This window comes from Glycine max, chromosome 8 (genome assembly GCF_000004515.6).
Source record: "Glycine max cultivar Williams 82 chromosome 8, Glycine_max_v4.0, whole genome shotgun sequence".
Taxonomy (NCBI): Eukaryota; Viridiplantae; Streptophyta; class Magnoliopsida; order Fabales; family Fabaceae; genus Glycine; species Glycine max.
Window position 1 is genome coordinate 45,300,808 of NC_038244.2, and position 21,584 is coordinate 45,322,391.

The window sequence follows — 21,584 nt, forward strand, 5'->3', positions numbered from 1 at the left end:
TTTTGAAAGAAACTATTTTGAGAATCAAGATTATAATATCATAAATATTATGAAGATATAACTTGGAAGCATGTATTTAAATTGATGTTGCCGTTGCATTGTGATGAATTTTTTATTTTTTATTTTGCATTGCTGATAATTATAGAAAAATGTGACTGTAAGTATAGTCGTAATACAGTTATAAAGTGTCAAAAATTATTAACTTGCGATCACAAATGCAATTATAGATGGCTATTTAAAATCAAGCTTCTCGAAGGAAAACTTTATCTAAACTCAAATTAATTACATGTCTAATAAAATGATTCTATGGTACTAAATCCTAAAATAATATAAAGATGCTGATGAAAAGTTTTGAAAATTTTTCTTTTAACGGCAACATAGGGGCCCCATTCAAAGCTTTGAGGAACTATGGACTTCGACAATGACATTCATTTTTTTGTGTAATAATTTGAATTCTCTCTCTCTCTTTCTCTCCCACCAGAGCAACTTTGAACTGTGACAGCTCTTCCCTGTCCCAAAGTGTTGGCCTAAGGCCTTCTTCTAACTCCTTCTGTGACACTCTCCTACCCCTTTCTTTCTTTCCACTTTTTATAAACTCAAGAGAGAGAGTGTGTGAGAAAGCAACTTGTTAGAGAAAACCAGAAACACAAGCTTTGTTTCTCTCTCTTCTCACTTCTGCATTTGGTGCAAGAACCTGACTTGAACAATATTAATATCTTATAGATATGTCTGGTCACTGGGGCATTCTTGTGTCAGATCCATGGCTTCAGAACCAGTTCACTCAGGTGGAGCTTCGCAGCTTGAAATCCCAAGTAAGTTCATCATGGCTCATTTGGTCTGCAAGGATGGAACTTTTTGAATATTCAATGTTTTTTCCCTGAAAGATTGGAATTTGATGTTGTTATTGCAATTGGGGTGGTGGGTTGAGATTGCTTTTTTTTAATGGTTGGTGCAGTTTGTGAGCATGAGGAGGGAGAGTGGAAGGCTTACGGTTGGAGACTTGGCTTCCAAGATGGCAAGGTTGAAGGTTGTGGGAGAGAATCTGAGTGAAGAAGAGAGAGGCTCTTATATTCAGGATTTGTATCAGAACACAGGTGAAGAGGTCGATTTTGAATTGTTTCTCAAGGTGAGCTTTATAATCTGGTCCTTTCAAGCAATCACTTTTTTAGAATTCTGGATCCTTTTACTTGTTAGATATCACCTTTTTATTTTTCTAGTGATTTCTTTTCTTGATCTATTCTAATCTCCATATCTATTCAATTTCAATATCTATGAAATGGGAAGAAGAGAAATAGAATTAGTGTTAACTGGTGTTTTTCTTCTCTTTAGAACCAAAAGTCCAACATAGTATAATTTGAGCTGCTTGATGGAATTACACACATACACACACTCACACACACATATTAAAGTACAAGAGGAATCAAAGAAAGGAAAGTAAGGGGATGACTATATAGATTTTCCATTTTTCCTATCGTTTGAACCCTTGATCCGTATATATAATTTTTTTGGACAGAAGGAAAAAGAGGACTAATTAGAAAAGAACATTTAATCTGAATTTTGCAGAAACATGGAGAATTTATTTTCTTTCATTTTGCTGCTGCACATTTTGAACTGTAACCATTTTTCGGGAGCATTTCAGTTGCTTTAGTTACTAAACACCATAAGGGGAATTTAATTTGGAACTGATTCACCGTTTACAAGAGTGAAACAATTTCAGTAGTTGAGGCAAAGTCAAAGTTTAATTTGAGTGATAACAAATAGTGGTGCTATAATCATGACAGGTTTACTTGAAACTTCAAACTTTTGCAAGTTCTAGGACAGGGAGTAATGCAAAAAACTCCTCAGCATTCCTCAAGGCTGCCACTACCACATTGCTTCACACCATAAGTGAATCCGAGAAGGCAGCTTATGTTGCACATATAAATAACTATCTTGCAGGAGATGAATTCCTCAAGAAATGCCTTCCTATTGATCCTTCAACCAACGACTTATTTGAAATTGCAAAAGATGGTGTTCTTCTTTGGTACTATACATTTACTGTTTATCTTCTTATGTTGCTGTTTATGACCTTTTTTTTTCTTCTCATTTTTTAAATATGAATTACATTTGTTGCAGTAAGCTTATTAATGTGGCAGTTCCAAGGACCATTGATGAACGGGCGATCAATACAAAAAGATTACTTAATCCATGGGAAAGGAATGAAAACCACACACTTTGCCTCAACTCTGCTAAAGCAATTGGATGTACAGTAGTCAACATTGGAACTCAAGACTTCATTGAAGGAAGGGTATGTTTGAGTGCCTTACTAAATTTTGCACATAAAAGAGTCATTTTCAATGGCATTGGCATGTATTATATTTTCATAACATGCTATATGGTGTTTACATAAAGCCTTTCTATTCCTCAGTAAGTATGACACATGTAAACCTTTCTATTTACATTTGTTTTATTATGATAATTAAGATCAAGTCTCAAAGAAGACTGAGACCAACTGTAGATCCATGTTCTGCCTTTCTATGTCTTGCCTAGGTTCATATAAAAAACTTCTCAAAATCATGAGCACTAAGGTGGAATATAGTTTCTTTTAGAGTTAGGTCCTTTTCAATGATTTCTCTTAACATTGTTATCGGACTTGCTAGCCCATTTTTATCAGAATATCTTTCATTCCATCCACTTTTCTCATTTAGGCATACATTGATCATGTAGAAATAAACCCTCCATCTTTCTGTACTATTTAGATTTTTTTTTCTTCCATTTTATGGGTTGGTATCTCATTTGTTTTGTTTTAATTTCAGCGTCATCTGGTGCTTGGATTGATTTCACAGATTATTAAGGTAAATGATAATTGATTTGATGATGAGAATCGTTTGATTTGGATATGTAAATTTATTATCATAATGAATAAATCAGCAATTTTTTTTATCTAATTATGCATTTTTGTTTTGGTATCAATGGAATTAAATTTTACAAGGCAAAACTTTTGACATTCTTAATGGTGGTTGCTAAATTAGATACAATTATTGGCGGATCTGAACCTGAAGAAAACTCCACAGCTTTTGGAGTTGATCAATGATAGCGAGGTAAATACTTGCTTCCTTTATCTTTTCATACTTTTCATCTTTGTTGTATTTGTTACCTTTCCGAAATAACAGGGTATGGAAGAGTTGATGAGTCTGGCACCAGAAAAGATCTTGTTGAGGTGGATGAATTTCCATTTGAAGAAAACATGTTACAAGAAGATAGTCACGAACTTCTCCTCGGATGTTAGGGTAATTGAGTTTTTTAAAACATAAATGTACCTATGCTATCCTTTGCTTGGGATGATTGGAACAGTTCTTTTCCCCTTACAAGCACTGTTTGATGTTAAAGTGTGCTTTATTCATATGGCCAGCCTCTGGAATAATAGTTTGTTAATTAGATTGACAGTTGGAAGTTGGAACTTTTAGTGTTAGTATTAGTACTAATGAGCTGCATGGGGTTTGAAATCTTATTCATCTGATAGTAAATAGGAGTAAGTAACTTTAATGTTGAGGATTAATAAAGTGAATTATGTCATGTGGAATTTTTTTAGTAGGACACATTTCTTCATGATTTTGTGCAGTTTTTTACTTTTCTTTTATGCCTTATCAAGTTGGAAAATGTAGGCAACTTAAATGTTGGAAATACAGAAAATCATTAGTCAGTATTTTGAGCTATTAAATATTAATCATAATTGAAGCTTTTGCAAAACATTTCCTGTAAATAGCCTCTCTCTTTTTTTTAACATATATGGTCCTGACACTGCAGGATGCAGAGGCTTATGCTCACCTTCTAAATGTTCTTGCACCCGAATACACTAATCCATCCACATTGGCTGTCAAAAATCCTTACGAACGAGCAAAATTAGTTCTTGAGCATGCTGATAAGATGGGCTGCAAGCGATACATAACTGCAAGAGATATAGTGGAAGGTTCCCCAAATCTTAACCTTGCTTTTGTTGCACATATTTTCCAACACAGGTGATAATAATCCTTTCTATTGAGCACATGTTATTTTTTCAAAATGTTTCATTTTCGAGTTGGTGATAGATAAGCCATAAAATAGAACTTAATTTTAGGCTTTGATTAAGAGTTGATTTGTAGATCTAGTTTATTAATATCAGTGAGGTACTTTTTATTCTTGATTTTTGTTTGAGGCCCTTACTGTAGACTTCAGAAACAGTTTGTCAACCTTGAGTAAAACTAACAACCCTGTGAATATAATCTTCGTAGTTAAATATGTTCATTCTTTACCAACATGGTATGATATAACCATGCCCCTTAAGCATGTGGTCAGGGGTTGAATCCCCAGGCATGTATGTATGAAAGAGCATTTGTTAAGAGAGGTCAATTTCTTAAATAGATCTTAATACCTCAAAAGATTAGTCATTGACTTTAGACGAAGGGATACCTAGATTTACCCAAAAAATTATTTTCATTCTTTTCATCATTGAATATGTGTAGAAACCTCATCACTATTACTATATTTCTGGGGCCTACGGTATTAACCACCTTTGCATTCTTCTGATGGTTGCATTTTAATTTTATTAGATGCTCTTCCAGCTAGAAATTGCCTGATTGTTTATTCTCTAATGTATAACGGCTATTTAAGTATTCAGTTAATACTCTAAATATTAATGTGTTGATTTTAATTATTTGTGACACAATAGCCACACGTTGACATTTAATGTGTTTACTGAAGATTTTCCAATTCAAAAGTTTGTCAACTAGGTGTGCTTTTTTAAAGACCTTGTCACCACTATTCATATGGTTCTTTAGTTTCCTATATTGGTTTTAAATATGATTTTATTACCGCACGCGTGCTATTGTTTCTCCACCTTATAGGTTTATTAAAAATTTGAAATATGCTAATATATTTCTGGGGGTTTGAGAAATATATGCAAGCTAACTCAATTTCCCTCTTACAGGAATGGACTGTCAACCCAAGCAAAACAGAGTTCTCTCCTTGAAAACTTGCTAGATGACACCCAAGACTCTAGAGAAGAGAGAGCATTTCGCCTCTGGATTAATAGCCTTGGAAATTCAATATACATCAACAATGTCTTTGAGGATGTCAGAAATGGGTAGAGTATCATGCTTTCACTACATCTCTTATAGATTTTAAATATAAACTGGTCTTGTTACTGTCTATAATCTATATAATTAAAAACTATTTGATTGATTCAATTTTTTTTCTTTCAAATTTCTACCCACTTAAGAATGTTATTATTACTCAAAGAATATCAGTCTATGTTTAAACTCTAAATAATTCTGGTATTTAGGAATGGCGTGACATGATTTTTGATTTGAAGATAGTTTACTTTATTTTCCTTTTGAGATTTTTATCTTTTAAGTGGGGTGATTTACTTTTTTACAGGTGGGTACTTTTGGAGACTTTGGACAAGGTTTCACCAGGAATTGTTAATTGGAAGATTGCTAACAAGCCACCTATTAAGTTGCCATTTAAAAAAGTAGAGAATTGCAACCAAGTTGTGAAAATAGGGAAACAGCTTAAATTTTCCCTTGTAAATGTTGCTGGGAATGACATTGTGCAGGGTTATAAAAAATTAATCCTAGGTATGTTGACCTGCAAATTATGTACTGTAACTTGGTAGTGAATCAATTGATCTATTGAACATATGCCAATCAATTCATTGTTCTTGTATACCTTCTATGAAACCTTTCAGAATTTGTATTTCCTCAGATGCTAGAGGATGCTTACACCATCTAATCCTAATATGGTTGATTTTATCTTAACTCTTCAGCATATTTGTGGCAATTGATGCGATACAACATCCTTCAACTTCTAAAGAACCTGAGATTTCACTCTCATGGGAAGGAAATAATTGATGCTGATATTCTGCGATGGGCGAACAGCAAAGTCAGCAGTTTGGGAAGTCAAAGCCGAATGGATAGTTTCAAGGTATTTTGAATGTATATATAAAAAAAAAAAAATCATCTATCTGCTGCAGAGGATTGACTATCATGTTCTTTGGTTTACTTTGCCCTGATCTTGTTCATTATTAATTATTATTTATTAGAAATACTAACATTTTGTTTGTAATAATAGTAAGATTTTTATTAGTTTTATGCCTATTGCTTGCTGGATACAGAGCTACTGTACTTTTGTATGAAAAACAGTTAATTTTGTATTCTTTTCTTTTACAACAGTACAGTATACATTATACACCTGCTCTTGGTACTATGCTTGTTAACCAAGAAAACATCCCAATTTATTTTATTTTACTAGGACTATCACGTAAATTAGAAGTTAGAATGCATGTGCAATTATGCATGCTATTAAGGGGGATTATTGTAATTTGGAACATTCAAAAGTTGGTGTAAGACGAAAATTCTTATCCTGTTATGTTTTTTGGTACGAAAATCTACCCTAAATTTGTGGTTAAAAGCTCCTTTATAGCCATAAAAAAGATACCTTTTTTTCTTGTTCTTGTACAGAATGAGTTTTGGAGGGACAGTACTCTCAGGGTTCTGACCAAGAAATTTTGGTCAGGTATCCTATTCAAACTTGGGTCACAGTATCCTGTTCTTGTAACACAAATATTGAAGTTTTGGAATTTGTAGGACTGGCAAACTGTTATGTGATGCCTCACAATAATCTAGCAATGTGTTTAGAATAACTTTCCTTAACTAATTTATTTCTTTTCTCAATAATCTTTTAGGTATATATAGTTTGTGTTGCATTTTGCTCTTTGGACCGATAGTATTCAGAGATTAAACGATCCTACAGAATTAGTTAGGTTCACTAATTGTTTAATTATTTCAAAGTGCAGGATAAAAGTTTATCAGATGGAATTTTTTTCCTTGAACTTCTTAGTTCTGTGCAACCTAGAGCTGTAAATTGGGGTCTTGTAACAAAAGGGGTAACCGGTATGTTTTCTTTACTCTTTAAATGTTCCTTATACGGGTCACATGATTTGCAGACTGAAATAAAATTTTCCATCTAGAATTTTGGATTCTTTATGGGCATTAATCCCTTTTCTTGAAATCTGTAACATTACTTATATTGCATTGGAATTTTTTATTCTAATTAGATTATTAAATTAGTCATAGTTTTGCATTATTCCTGTCTTATTTTGGTTGTGGTTTGTAAGAAAACCATGTCTTGTGTCATTTATAATCAATAACCTCTGACAACTGGCAGATTCAATAAACCATCTGCTGCTTTGATTGCAGTTTGTATTTATTATGTCTTTATATATTTTATATGATCTTATTGTAAATTATCATGAAATTCTCTAAAGATGAAGTTCTCTCATTCTGCCACAAGAAGTGAGCAACAAAATTATGTTCTTCACATGCATAATGGTGTTGCTTGATATGAACACAAATGCTTCATGGTTGGTTTTTGAATTATGCAGATCAGGAGAAAATGATGAATGCCACCTACATTATCAGTATTGCAAGAAAGCTTGGATGTTCAATATTCTTGCTTCCCGAAGATATCACTGAGGTAGTTGGAATCAATACTGTATCATTTCTATCACCTATTCCCTTTTTAAGCTTCATATTGAGCTTTGTTATTGACTTAAAAAACATTTAATGAACATTCACTTTTTACTTACAATTGCTGAAACATTAGTCTTAGTGCATGTTTGGAAATACCTATTTTAAGGTAAATGATTAAGGTTTAAATAACAGTCACAATTTTACCGTGACCCTTGATATTGTAGAAAATTGTGGACAAATATAGTTAATGCGACTGCAATTGTAATCGCAATGGGTCAAAAGCCCTGAAAACTTTTATGTTGCAGTTGCAATTGTAGTTGTAATCTGTTTTTTAAAGATAATCATTTTTCTTTTTGTCAAACTATCATGTAACTGTCAAAAAAGTGTTTTTTGGCCCAAACTAAACTTTATGTTTTGCTTACTTCTTGGGGATTTCTTCTATATATATAAATAAATTATCGACTAGGTTGTAATTTTATGTGAACTTATCATTGCTTTTTTATATGTCTACTTGGTGGTTTTTATGTGAACTTATCAATGCTATTTTCATATTGCAGGTGAATCAAAAGATGATCCTTACACTAACAGCTAGTATAATGTATTGGTTCTTAAAGCACCCTCTGGAGGAAAGAACAGTAGCAAATTCAGACAGTGAGAGTGGGAGTCAATTGGAGACTACATCAAATTCAACACTGGATGACTCTGCTTCTGATTCATCAACAGAGGAGAATGGGAGCATGTAAATATGACTTGCGAACACGTTTTTGTTATGATCTATATAAATATAATAATTGAACTCACTCATTATAGATGATCAAAAGATCAATTTATGACACGAGGTAAATTAATGGTTCCAAAGCAAATTTTGGTCAAGAAACTCATGCAAATAGTCATTCTAAGGAAGCAAACATTTAAAAAGCTTTGTAAAGCAAATTCGCTGTCTGGAAATTGAACCCACGACCACATGGTTAAAAACCATGTGCTCTACCAGCTGAGCTAAGATAGCTACCTAATGCCTCAACTCTCAAGTATTCTATAAAACATTTTTAAAAAGACATAATATTCATGTAAAACATGGAATAAAATATTATTTTGATCATTTATATTTTTGTGTTTTTCTATTATTGTCGTATGTATTTCAAAAGACTAATTTTAATCTTTTATATTTTTTAAAAGTTTCACTTTTGTCTGTGCATTAGTTTTATGTTAATATTGTTAGTGTTTTAAATTTTGAAATAATCAATTTAAAATAATAACAACTAAAAATCGTTAATATGTGTAATAATATTTTAAAAATTATAAATCAACATTAAGAACAATCCCAATGGGAAAAAATAAGCTCAAGTTGGATCACAAAATGGGAAAATCAAAATCTAAATTACAATTCCAAATTTAAATCAAAATCTTAAACTAGATTTCAAATCAAAACCACAAATCAATCAAACCCCCTAAATCACAATCATAGATCAAAATCAAAATCACAAAGAAGATAGATAGATTAAAGGTTTGTGGACACATGTGACACACGTAGTGGAGGTGGAGGCTGCAAAAGTCATAGGGATGTTGAGTTGCAACTCTAGACTTGGATTTCATACTTGATTGTGTCAATGACACAAGAAAGGGAGTGCATGGTGAGGGGGCGTGATGCATAAAATGTGAACTCACAAAAGATAAGTATATCCTACACAATAGTATAGTGGACTTGAAAGTCTGGATATCTTACCCTAGTCATGTTCCTAAATAATCTAAATCACATCAATTTAATAATTTATAGTTTTTATCTTGAGTTTTGGAATTATTTGTGTTCAAGTTTAAGAAAATAAAACTAAAGACATGGAACAGTTTCACATAAGAATCATATGTATGAATAGAAATAACTTGGATTATGATTTCAAATGTACCATTTTTCCCCTAATTCCTATTTTAATTAAGAACTCTTAGTTACCAATTAATCTTGTATTGATCATTTGAGATTAAATCTAAGATTAAGGACGAATTACAAAGAGGTTTGTAAAAAAGAAGTTCATGCCACTAGTTTGATCATATCAGTTTTATGAACCCTATCATTGCAGAGGTTATGAGAAGATGATCACTAACATGTAATTAACTAATGATTAGAGTAACCAATTCCAGCGTAGAAGTTAAAGCAGTAGAAAAATACAATCAATTGAATAAAATAAAAGAAATAGAATAAAAGACACTAAAAGGAACCAATTATCTTTTAATCTTATCAATTAATTAGGATTTACATCAAGTGATGCAGGAGAACCTCGCGTACAAAATTACCAGCCATATAAAAGTATGTGGTTGTACAAAATTACCACAAATTGTGGTCTTCTAATTGACTCCAAAAATTCAAGATATTTAACTTTTTTCCACATAAAATCTCTTAAGAAGCAATACCAAACCTTGGTTTTCTAATTTTGTCTTTCACAAACTTATACTAAATCATGAGTTTTGTTATATAAAATATATCAAAATGCATGTGATTCGAAGAAAGTCGATATAACCTCTATAATAATTGTCAAGTCTGTATTGTTTTTGTTAAGTCATGTGGACTTAAAAAGTTAAAAGGAGAATGTAACTACTACTTAGTGCTTTGTTATTCTAGTGTTAGAAATTAATTGAAATGATATAATAAAATCAAACTAAGGCCTAATAAATTACTAAAACCACCAAGCAACTCATGTTTTATAAGAAGGAAATAAATAAGATTTGCTTCTTAAAAAATAAAAAATTCTTTATTTTAAGTAAAAATAATTCAAACAAATATTTCATAAAACAAAATCTGTTTATATTATTAAAAATATTTTTAAAAAAAAACTTAAATAAAATAATCCATTATTAATACTCTTCCCTTTAACAAACACACGTGACTTTTTTATGAACATCTGAGACATTTTTTTCTTTATAAATACTAATAGTAAACATTATTTTATTTTTTTGTTTGTGGACCTAAAACTTAAGTTTTAATTGCTTTATCGTTGCGTGGTCATTTAGTTACTTTAATTATGTTAGACCTTTTTATAAATAATGTGAATTTTTTATCAACATATGAAACCTTTTTTTTTCTTTATAAATACTAATAACAAAGTTTTAGTTGTTTTAACCTTTGCTGAATCTTCATGTACAATACTTTTATTGAATATTCTCAACAGCATATAAAATCAAGTTAATAGAAAGTTATAAAATACTAGTAAAAAAAGAGATAAGTAGTTATTTTAATCCTAAGGATTGGTTAAATAAAAGCATGACAATCAAGAGGTGATATAATTGCATTTTCATTATTTTTCACAACAATTTTTATTATTTTTTTAAAAAAAACTAAGGTCATTATAATCCTAAGGGTTGGTAAATTTTTATAAATATTATTGAAATTTAAAGTCTTTATATTTTCTGTTTGAATTATTGTTTCCTCTCTTTAATTTTTTTCCCCCACCAAATTCTTTGCACAAATGGGAGAATGAATTAATAGCCTTTCAGTTTAGAGTATGCTTGTTTTAAAATTGTGTAAAATTACTTATAACAAAATTAATTTTAAATTATTAAGATATGTTTGGGAGTATCATTTTATATCGTTTCGTCTGTAGCCCGAAATTTATGATACATTATGCTTTCAAGATAGTTTTATATTGTTGTCATACATTATTTGAATTAGGTGGCAAACTTATTTTTTTGGACATAATTTGGTGGTGTACTTTAACATATTCATTTGTTTCATATTCGAGTTTGAGTTAGCATCTATTTATTTTATAGCTAAAAAAAATTAATTCTCAAACTCTTTTAATAGCTTATTTTTAAAAAAATTTGCAAATTTTACTCTTAACATAATTATACCTTTTATTCTTAACTTTGTTTTTTTATACAAATTTTGTATCCAATTTTTTTATTTTTTGGCAAATTTTATCCCTATTATTTTTTGACAAATTTTACCTCTAATTATTGTGTTTATTAATGGACAAATAATGAAGAATTAAATTCACAAATTTTTAAAAAATAGGGAATAAATGCACCAAATTAATTTGTAAGGATGGAATTAGCCAAAAAAAATATTATCAATTAATAAAAAATCATTTTAAATTTGATGTTCAAAACTGGTATTATAAAAGTTAGTAGTTTTATATATTCTCATTAATTAAATTCATATAATAAAATTGAACAGAATGAAATAGAGTAAAACAAAATGCAACAAAACCATCATTCTATTATTTAAATGTTCTTACAACAATACATATGTTTCGTCTTATTTTTCAAGACAAGAAAAAGATATTCTATTTAGTTTCATCTTATTTTTTAATTTTAGTCTTTTTAAAATAATATAAACAGGGAATCCAATATTCTTTTTTTATAACTGATTTCATTCTTTGTCGTACACAAGCATAGTCAATTAGTTCTGATCGTGTGAGGTTGAATTTCTTCCGAGTTGATACTTAATTTAATTAAAAATTAAAAATTAAAAATTAAAAATCATTTAAAAATCAATCGCATTGCTGAGAATCAAAACGGCGCGTGTGCTTGCCCTTCGTTTAGTTGCGCGTGGTCTCACAAGTGACAAAGATGTCACCCGAAAAGACCGTTAGGCTCATAACATAATGGCGTGGCTTCGTAAATTAAACCCATAACCAGGGCTAATCTAAGCTTCCCCTTTATCCAAAACCCAAATCCTTCTTTTTTATTTTATATATTGCTACAAATTGGTAAAGTAACGCACTGAACTCATATTTTCCAACAATCCCCAGTTTGCCCCCAAGCGTTTCCGCTCCCCCGCCTCTATATAAACACTGTCCCACCACCTCTTCTTCCTTCACGCTCAATTCATTTTCTTCTCCTCTCTCTCTCTCCTAGGGTTAGGGTTTTCTCTCTTCATCACTCTCTGTGTCGCTCCGTTTCAATGGCTCAGCAAGACGCTCAAAACGGCGGGTCGGAGAATGCCGCTGCTGCTGCTACGGTGTCGTTTGTCGCTGTGAAGCCGCAGCTCCTCGTCGAAGCTCCCAAAGCCAACGACGCCATTCTGTTCTTCAAGGCTGCGTTTGGCGCTGAGGAAGTTGGCCGTACGCTCAACCCTAAGCGCAAAGCTGAGCACGAGCTCCCTCTCATACTCTCCGCAGAACTCAAAATCGCTGGCTCCACCATTCTCGTCGCCGACCTCGTTGATGACACTTCTTCGCCGTTAGTTTTCTCTCATATTCACGTTCATATTCTCTAGATCTTGAATATTAACACTGCTCCTATTTTGTTTCTACTATTTTTTAAGAATTTACTCATTCTCTCTGTTATTCGGTTGTTTAGGTTTTTTGTTTTTGTTTATTTTTTTTATTTAATTAGTTTATGCTATTTCATGTAATATTTTCTGTATATTTTGTTTTATATGCACCCGATCTGTGATTGATAGAAAATACAAATGATTTTTCTTCTGAGAATCGTGGTTTCCTTTTTGTCTTTATTACTCTTCCATAGTTCTTGCTCTTACTTTTCTACTCTGTCGTTTCTATTTTGTTTTAATAGCTCAAATTCCACGGTTTCGGTGTTTGTTTTCTCTGTAGCTTTCCGTTTTTTATAGACGTTTTTTCCACTTTTTTATATGTTTAGTGTGTCGTTTTGTTTTGTATGTCAGAGCGAAAACGGGGGGAAACGGTGTCGTTTTGTGCTTGGAGACGGAGGACGTGGATGGGGCAGTAGCTAAGGCGGTGAGCGCTGGTGCAGTTGCGGAGGGCGAAGTAGCGGAAGGTGAAGTCGCGTGCTGCGGCGGGCGCGTGGGGAAGGTTAAGGACCCGTATGGCTTCGTTTGGCTCTTCTGCACTCCAGGGAAGAAGTGTGCTGACGTGGAGGCTTAATGGCCTTTGATGTTGTTCTGAGTCTAATTGTTTGGATTATCAGTTTTAGTTGTAGAATTGATTAGGGAAAGGTCGTACGTGTCTAGTTAAGACATTTCTCTTCTTCAGTCTTTCAGTCTTTTATATCTAAGTGGGATTAGTATTAATCTAATGGTTACGCGTGTATTTCTATTTTGAATATTTTGAAGTGCTTCTCGTTTGTCATTAGACTCATTATGAATGACATTAGTTGTTGACACATTAAAATAGTCAAATTTATCTTCTCTTTTGAATGCTCGCTTTTATAGGGAATTCTCATTTCTCTACCTGTAGTAGCTACTAATTTCTGTTTTAATATGTGATTATTTATTCTGCATTTGTCTTGTTTCATTATCGCACGCTTTTTGTTAATTGTGGTTTTTGAACTACTAAAACTAACCATATAATAAATGGTGTTTAGGGTTGTTATCACTGAAGGCGTGCCTGAATATGGGATGTATTCATATTTTCCATGGATAATGTTTTTTAAGTTGGGATTGAATTGTTTATTTCAATGCTGGTTTTGATTACGAAGATTGACAACGAAACAATGTTATTTTCATTAATCATGTAAAATTACGAAGTTATTATAAAAAAGGATTTGACGTAAAATACTATAATTTTGATTAGTTTTTGATTAAATAAAAATCTCTTTGAAAAAATATATTAGAAAGATTAGTTAGTGTAGACTAATTTTCTAGATTTGTTGATATATGTAAACATTTTTTACTTGAAATTGGTAATGCAGATTAATGTTTAATTTCTTGGCTCTCTTTAAATTAAATATAGATATTAATATTAAATTTCTTCTGTAAAATGAAACAGTGGGTAGCGAAAAGAAGAAAAGTAGAATCTAAGGAAATTGTGAACTTGTATCATTAGTAAATTTACCAAAGTAAATTTTAATTAATGGGTTTGCAAATAATTTGATTTTAATGTGATTTTCCAATCAACGAGGATTACATAAAAGTAAATTTTATTTAATAGGGTTTAATAGCTAACTTGTTATGAAGATAAATAGTTAACTTCACTTTGTATAATATGCATGAGATATTAGATGATATTTTTGGATTTTTTTGTAAAACAAATTTTTGTTTTTATTAATGAAATTATCTGATTTAAAGTTATTGGATGGTGCATACTTATAATTTGTTCTCTCAATTTCAAAATAAAATATTGAATTCTCAAGAATATTATTACTAGAAACATTTAAAAATCATTAAAATAATTAGAAATGAAAGTTACATTTTTTTTCACACTTTCTCATGAGAATGAGCAATACTTAGAATATTTTTAGAGACTCCAAACAAATATGGGAATGCTATAGTTTTAAGTTCATATTTTTGAGAACTAGTTTTTAATTCATGAAACAGACACATTTTTAGAGTAATATCTGACAGTATCTTAAATATGATTACTTTTGAAAAACTGATTACTGTGGGAAAATGAAATCAAGATAATGGAATTATTAGCAAAATGACGTGGAAGAATTTATAATTATTGATTGTATTAACATCTAACATAGTAACGTCTCGTTTTGAATCCAATTTATATAGAGTCTTCTGCCCATGCTTTAATGTTGTGCTGTGTACTTGTCCTTCCCAGTTGTGGATATAGGGAAGCGTGAGAAGGCAATTAAGAGTATATTAAGGGTATAACTATAGTATTTTTTTTTTTCTTCAATGGAAAAAGGGTATAACTATATATTCAGGCATTTCATATTTTGTAGTACGAAGGAAATGTCTTGGTTTATACTTTAGTGTGGTCCCCCTCTCGTTTATTAGAGACTTTATGCTTAGGTCTTGTTATGGGTCTTCTTAAAAAAAAAGTTAAGAAAATAAAAAAATTAAATATTTAATACGAAAATGGGAGGAAATTACAAAAAAATAATGGATAACATGATTTGATGTATTTTAATAAAAATATTTTATTTTTATTTTTAGTTTCTTAACAGTTGGTTAGCATTTGACTTATGTTTAATTTTTGTGAGTATAGGTTGTGTACGATGGCATTTTTTGGAAAATATCAAAGGAAAATAGAATCATTGTTATGGTTGATTGTGTTAGATAAAAAAGAAAAAGAATAAAAAAAAGTTTCTTCAGTTAAAAACAAAGATAAACATCATTAGTTAAGTAGAATTATATTTAATTTCTTTAAATAAGATATTTGAACTGAGTCTTTTGTACTGAAATAAAAATAATATTTAGTTATCATTGGGGGACCTCACTTAAGGTAAAAATAACCCTATATTGTAATTTAAATATATTTATTTATTATGCATTTTAATTAGAATATAAATTATATATTTTAAATATTTATTTATTATGAATTTTAATTACAAAAACATTTATATTTTGGGATACACATTAAAATGCTAATTATAAAAAAAAGTAATGTAAAAAGAGATATTAGGCGTATTTTTGTAAAATTTCAAGGAGTATATCAATTAGACATTTTTAATTTTGATATTTTTAATTTTCAATTTAAGTTTTATTTTATTTACGCATTTTTTATATTTTATTTAAATTTGAAAACACCTTCTAAAACGTTGGTCTTTACAATAAAAAACGAATTCAAACTAAAATTATACTCTATAATTTTTATAAGCAAAAAATTAAACAAGTCACTCTCCCAATTATCTTTTTTCGATCATTAAATATTTTCATGTCTATCCATTTTCAATTCAAATCAAAGTCTAAATTGTGAGATGCAGGTTCGTACTGTGATTTTTGGGTCCCACCAAATAATTTTGTTCATTGACACTCCCATGAAATGGTGTGGGCCTGTGGGGTCGGGCCAGATCAATGCCCAGCTTTTGGCTCAAAATAAGATATTTTAAGGAGTTTAATTTTTATATATTATTATTAATGTATTTTTTTACGTATTTAAATAATTAATTCTAAGATAATTATCATAAAATTAATAAATTTCCATACTTGTATATACAAAAACTTGTACACTATAAAAACACGTAATGATAAGTAAAAATAAATAAAAACATAAACATGTAATGCAGTAAAAGAAAACACATGTAATGTTATTATCTATTTCAGGATGCTGTGTAATGATGGTACGTTTATTTTATATCTCGAGAATAGACACGAAATGGAGCTCTAAAAGTTGTCACCATAATAAATGTTTTTGTTTAACTTTCCTCATATTTGAGGACATATATTGATTTTGATTTCTAAAATCAACCTTTCTTTAAAAAAAAAGTCGATAAAATAGAATCAAGTCTGACTTACTTTTATGATATATATCGTTATAATATATTTCTTTTGCTTATATTATTTTTTTATCTAAAATTATAGACTTAAATGTAATTTTAATTCTTTTATTTTTATATTTGTATAATTTTAGTTTTTATATTTTTAATTGGAAAATTTAGTATCTAAAATTTATCAAATATTAAAATCGGACCCTTATGTTGTTATGTTAATTTGACATCCAAATTCCAAAGTTTAACCAAATTTCTTGATATTAGGAGTGTAAGAATATGTTGAGATTGATTCAAGAATTCGATAAATCTAACTCAATTTAATTATATTTTAGTAGGTTAAATTGGGTAATCAAGTTATGTTAAGTTTATTTTGACTAATCCAATTAAAATTGAATTGAGTATTAGATTAGTGAGTTTCTAACGTAATCTACACATTATATTGATAATAAAATAATTGTGAGTATCCTTTGTGACATGGATTATGACATTTGGAACGTGTATTTTCCGGTGTTAATGTTTGAATTTGACAATTGGACTTTTTTTAAAAGTAGATAATTAGACTTATATTTAGCCAAATTGTTGTTTTCTGATAATTATGGAACAGGTAATACCTGGTGTTTTTTATTTTTTGATGTCATTAGTTATCTCTTAATTGTCAGACTGGTGTCTAATCAATGATATGAAAAACATTACACATATTATATATTTTTTTTAAATAATACGGAATTCTAATATGTTAAAACACATAAATTCTTACCTAAAAAAACAAATTCTATTGTGGATTTTTTATTTTTATTTTTTAGTTACTTGCCAACCTATCAATTAAGAGGTGATTAATGTCAACAAATTTCATCAAATGTTAGATACCAAACTAACATAAGGACATAATTTTAGCATTAGATAAATTTCAGGGATTAAAAATATGAGCTCAAAATTGTAAAACTATAAAATAAAGTGATAAAATTGCATTTAAGTCAAAATTATATTACACTCTTATTATTATTTTTATTTTATTTTATTTTGTTTTATTCAAAAAGGTAATCTTTAAAATTATTTTTTCAAACTTCTTTTAAAATACAAATAATTTTAATAACTAATTCTATTGATATTAATTCTTTTAAAATTATATTAACTTTGAATCAAAATAAAATAAATGTGTGGAAAAAGTATTTTAAGTTCAAGAGTGACATATATTAGGTTATCGTTGGATTCCAAGTCAATATTAGCATAACATATATGTGACATGTGAGTTTTGATCCATAAGCGATTATTATTTATTAGAGAAAAATACAATTAATTAATGAAATAAAATAAATATGTTTTTAGTTTATGAGATGATATACTAATTTGTATTTTTTTTTTGTCATTTTTACCTTCAGGGGTTAAAAATGAGTATGGTTAGATGTTTTTTTAAAATTGTATTCCTGAGAATTATATTCTTAGGAATATTATGCTTAAGAATCTTATTTCATGAATATGTTTGATTGTCATCAGGGACTTTAGAGAAAAATTAAAAATGTTAAAAATGAAAGTGAAATAAAATATGTGAATAAAGAAGTAAGAATAAATAGTTATTATAGAAAATAATTTCAATTCCCATGAGAAAGCAAGATAACTTTCAGCATATGAATAAAAAATAATGTAAACATGTGTATTTTATATTCTAGAAAATCAATTATTTCGAGTTTTTTTACAAAACTTGTACTATTAAACATAAGAATATGATGTTTTCAAATTTATATTTCTGAAAATCTTTCTTCACACCTTGAAACAAATGCCTTTAGAAGGTGAAATTGCAGCAATAAAAAGATAAACGTCCAGATATGATTATGATGGATGCGGTGGATTCATGTGAAAATGGAGGAAATTGTATGGGCTCAGAAAATAGAAGAATGGACCTTTAGTTAATAACAAAGGCCCAATGTCGAAACCAAATTAGTTGGCGTGGGCTTGGAAGTGAAGTTGGTACTAGGGGATTTTATATATTTCCTTTTTATTTTTTTCCTAGATAGAAACATGTGCAAAAAACTGTGGTAATATTATTTTATAATAATGCTAAATAGAATTAAAAAAATTCAACTAAAATATATTAAAAAAATTAATAAAAAATAAAATTTATTTTTAAAATAATATATAATAATAATAAATTTTAGTTGATAGATTTTATATTATGACAATAGATTAAAAAAAATAAAAAACCTTCAAACCCAACTAAATCTAATCAAACTACAACAAATTATTTTGGTTTGCTTGGGATTTGATATTATATTATCATTTAATTATAAATGATTATTTGAATCACTACATAATTATTTTAAAAATCAGCAAATGTACTATACATACTAGGTGGTGATTTTGGTTCATCCATTTCTAAATAAAGACATTTAATCCTCTATTTTCATAAAAATAAAAAGTGTGTTAATAAAAATTGAACTCATAACTCTTTATTATTTATACACAAAGCAATAAACCACAAATACACTTGCCTTAATTAGTTGATTATGTTAAAATTATTCTCTATGTATCATTAATGCAACAAAGCAAGGTCAAAATGAATTTCATGCTATTCTAGCCAGATGTGTGACTATTAAATTCATCCCAAAACTCTTGTGTGAATTTAGTTAAGAGGCAAACTAATATTGTTGTTCACAAGCTTGCTAGATCATCAATATTCCTCAAAATATATTCTCTGATATCCTTAATGAAATGCCATAAATTTATTTGCCAAAAAAAATATTATCTCATGTCACGCCACGCCATTTTGTTTTGGTAAAGTGGCATTTTACATATTGGAATTTGAATTTAATTAAAAGAATTCAAATAAAAAATATATCAATTCATAATTCAATGATAAAAATTTTACAATTACGTTGTAGTAAATTAAATTTTACTAATATAAAATAATATCTATACCAAAATGCATGCATGGTCATGTACCTTGATCCATCGTTCCATGACTAACAAAGACTGGCTTCTTGTAACAAACTGGCTCGTGATGGGCAATTACTCTCGTCCACAAATATAAAGATCAAAATATTCACTTGGAATAAAAAGTCTACATCACTCAAGTCCACACAACATAATAGAAACAAGAAACAAATGCCTACGATTCTACTTCGGATCCCAAAAAATGTTTTTGCTAGTTCCCAGACATGCATGATTAGATGCCTCTTAAATCCAAAGGATGTGGATATATATAGTTCATGTCTGGAACTGCAATGGATAATTTTAAGATTTTTTTTGTTTGTTAATTAGTGTATTTAGAATATTAATTAAGAAACTAAAAAAAAAGTATTTATTATAAAAATTACATAAGAATATAAAAAAAATTATAAATAACATAATTTTACATATCTCAATAAAAATATTTTTTCTTTTAATTTTTTAACCAATATTTTAAAAATACTAGTTAACATTTTCCTAATTTTAAATGAGTAACATACGCACTTTCTTCAACTCACTCTTTATTATTGACTTATTAGAAATGACAAAGTTTATCATTTCTAATAGATTTCGATTAATAATAAAAAATTTCAATGAAATATGTTAAAATATATGTTTTTTACTAACATATATACAAAAGTTATCCAGTGTTAAGATTACTTTTATTAGTATAACTTAATTTATCTATAAAAATTAAAGTGTTATATAAACATTAGGGCCAACATTAACAGTTTGTTGTATTATATTAACAAATAATTGTATTGATATAAAATATTAATATATATTATCAAAAACATATGCTAGTGTAGACTCTAAATGTTTATACTTATAAGTATTAATACTTTTACTTTTATTAAGATAAAGTCTATAATAACGATGACAATTCTACACACGAAATTTTTTCCTTAATAAGAGAATCTTTCAAGTGTAATTTAACCTTTGAAGAAGAAATAGCAATTTGGCTTTTGATTCCCTCAATTATTGCTTCTGAATTATGACTCTATATCGAAACTTGAAATTTCATTGAAAAAAATTTTGACCCCACATAAAATTCCACAACCGATGTATGATTATAAATCCTACGTACTATAATATAGCAATAATCAAAATGGCACAAGAATTGTACCCGTGACTCCACATGCTGCCAATTCTTGTTCACGGGTCCATAACATGTGGTCAATTTTAGAGTTCCTCCCTTATTTATAATTAAGCTACAAAATCATAGATCCACAAATGGGCAACACACCCACAAGTCATCAAACTTCAATTGAGTTTCAAAGAGATCAGTGGTAGCTAGTGTGGTGCAATTGTGTTGATCAAGGATGGAACAAAAGAAGTTTGTGGCACTATTAATGGTGGTTGTGGTAATGGCTTCTTCTATGTGGAAAGGGTCCAAAGGTCTTAGTCTCTGTAACATGGATGAAGGTGGATTGGAGGCTTGCAAGCCCTCAGTGACTCAGCCAAACCCAGTTGATCCATCCCCTGATTGCTGCAAGGCTTTGGCTGGTGCTGACTTGAAATGCCTTTGCTCTTACAAGAACTCATCAGAGTTGCCTTTTCTTGGAATTGATCGAACTCTTGCTACTTCACTTCCTGCAAAGTGCAATCTCACTCCCCCAGATAATTGCTCATAATTAAGCTTCTCTGAACTATTATTTGTGCTCTCTTTGTGTGTTGTAATCTTTTTTCTGCAGATAGATGACCTATTGAGAAAAAAGGAAATAATCGTACTCTAATTTCTATATCTCTTTTTTTTGTGTGCTAATATGTTTTCTTCTTCTTGGTTGTATACATTATTATAAGTCTATGTATTTAAACGTTTGAGACTGATGGACTGTTTGAATTTGTTAGTATGAGTAGTACTTTTGGTCAAAAAGCTCAATAATCATTGGAAAATTAAGTATGACCTCCAATATATTTAATGTAAAGAACCATGACGTTAGAAGCAAATATAATCTTTCATATATAATCTGTTTTGCTTTCATATACGACAGTCTCTGTTTGTGTATAAAAGATCAGCACAACTAACTAATTAAAATGTAATATTGTTTCTTCCATATTTTTTTATATGATAGATTACAT

General features: G+C 29.4%; 3 protein-coding genes across 3 annotated transcripts; all 3 read left to right on the forward strand.

The window, feature by feature from the left end:
* Positions 1 to 414: 414 nt before the first annotated feature.
* On the forward strand, positions 415 to 8,586 carry LOC100805133 (fimbrin-2). Its single transcript, XM_003532196.5, has 14 exons — positions 415 to 812; positions 956 to 1,126; positions 1,782 to 2,023; positions 2,116 to 2,287; positions 2,796 to 2,834; positions 3,012 to 3,080; positions 3,153 to 3,269; positions 3,787 to 3,998; positions 4,946 to 5,101; positions 5,395 to 5,594; positions 5,783 to 5,940; positions 6,812 to 6,908; positions 7,400 to 7,491; positions 8,045 to 8,586. Exons 1-14 carry the CDS (start codon positions 726 to 728, stop codon positions 8,228 to 8,230), a joined length of 1,998 nt encoding a protein of 665 aa, XP_003532244.1. The 5' UTR covers positions 415 to 725; the 3' UTR covers positions 8,231 to 8,586.
* Positions 8,587 to 12,289: 3,703 nt separating this feature from the next.
* Positions 12,290 to 13,533, forward strand: LOC100306467 (uncharacterized). Its single transcript, NM_001248544.2, has 2 exons — positions 12,290 to 12,656; positions 13,102 to 13,533. The coding sequence occupies exons 1-2, from the start codon at positions 12,379 to 12,381 to the stop codon at positions 13,319 to 13,321; spliced, it is 498 nt and encodes a 165-aa protein (NP_001235473.1). The 5' UTR covers positions 12,290 to 12,378; the 3' UTR covers positions 13,322 to 13,533.
* Positions 13,534 to 20,695: 7,162 nt separating this feature from the next.
* Positions 20,696 to 21,449, forward strand: LOC100305511 (alpha-amylase inhibitor/lipid transfer/seed storage family protein). Its single transcript, NM_001249481.2, has one exon. The coding sequence runs from the start codon at positions 20,825 to 20,827 to the stop codon at positions 21,134 to 21,136; it is 312 nt and encodes a 103-aa protein (NP_001236410.1). The 5' UTR covers positions 20,696 to 20,824; the 3' UTR covers positions 21,137 to 21,449.
* Positions 21,450 to 21,584: the final 135 nt, after the last annotated feature.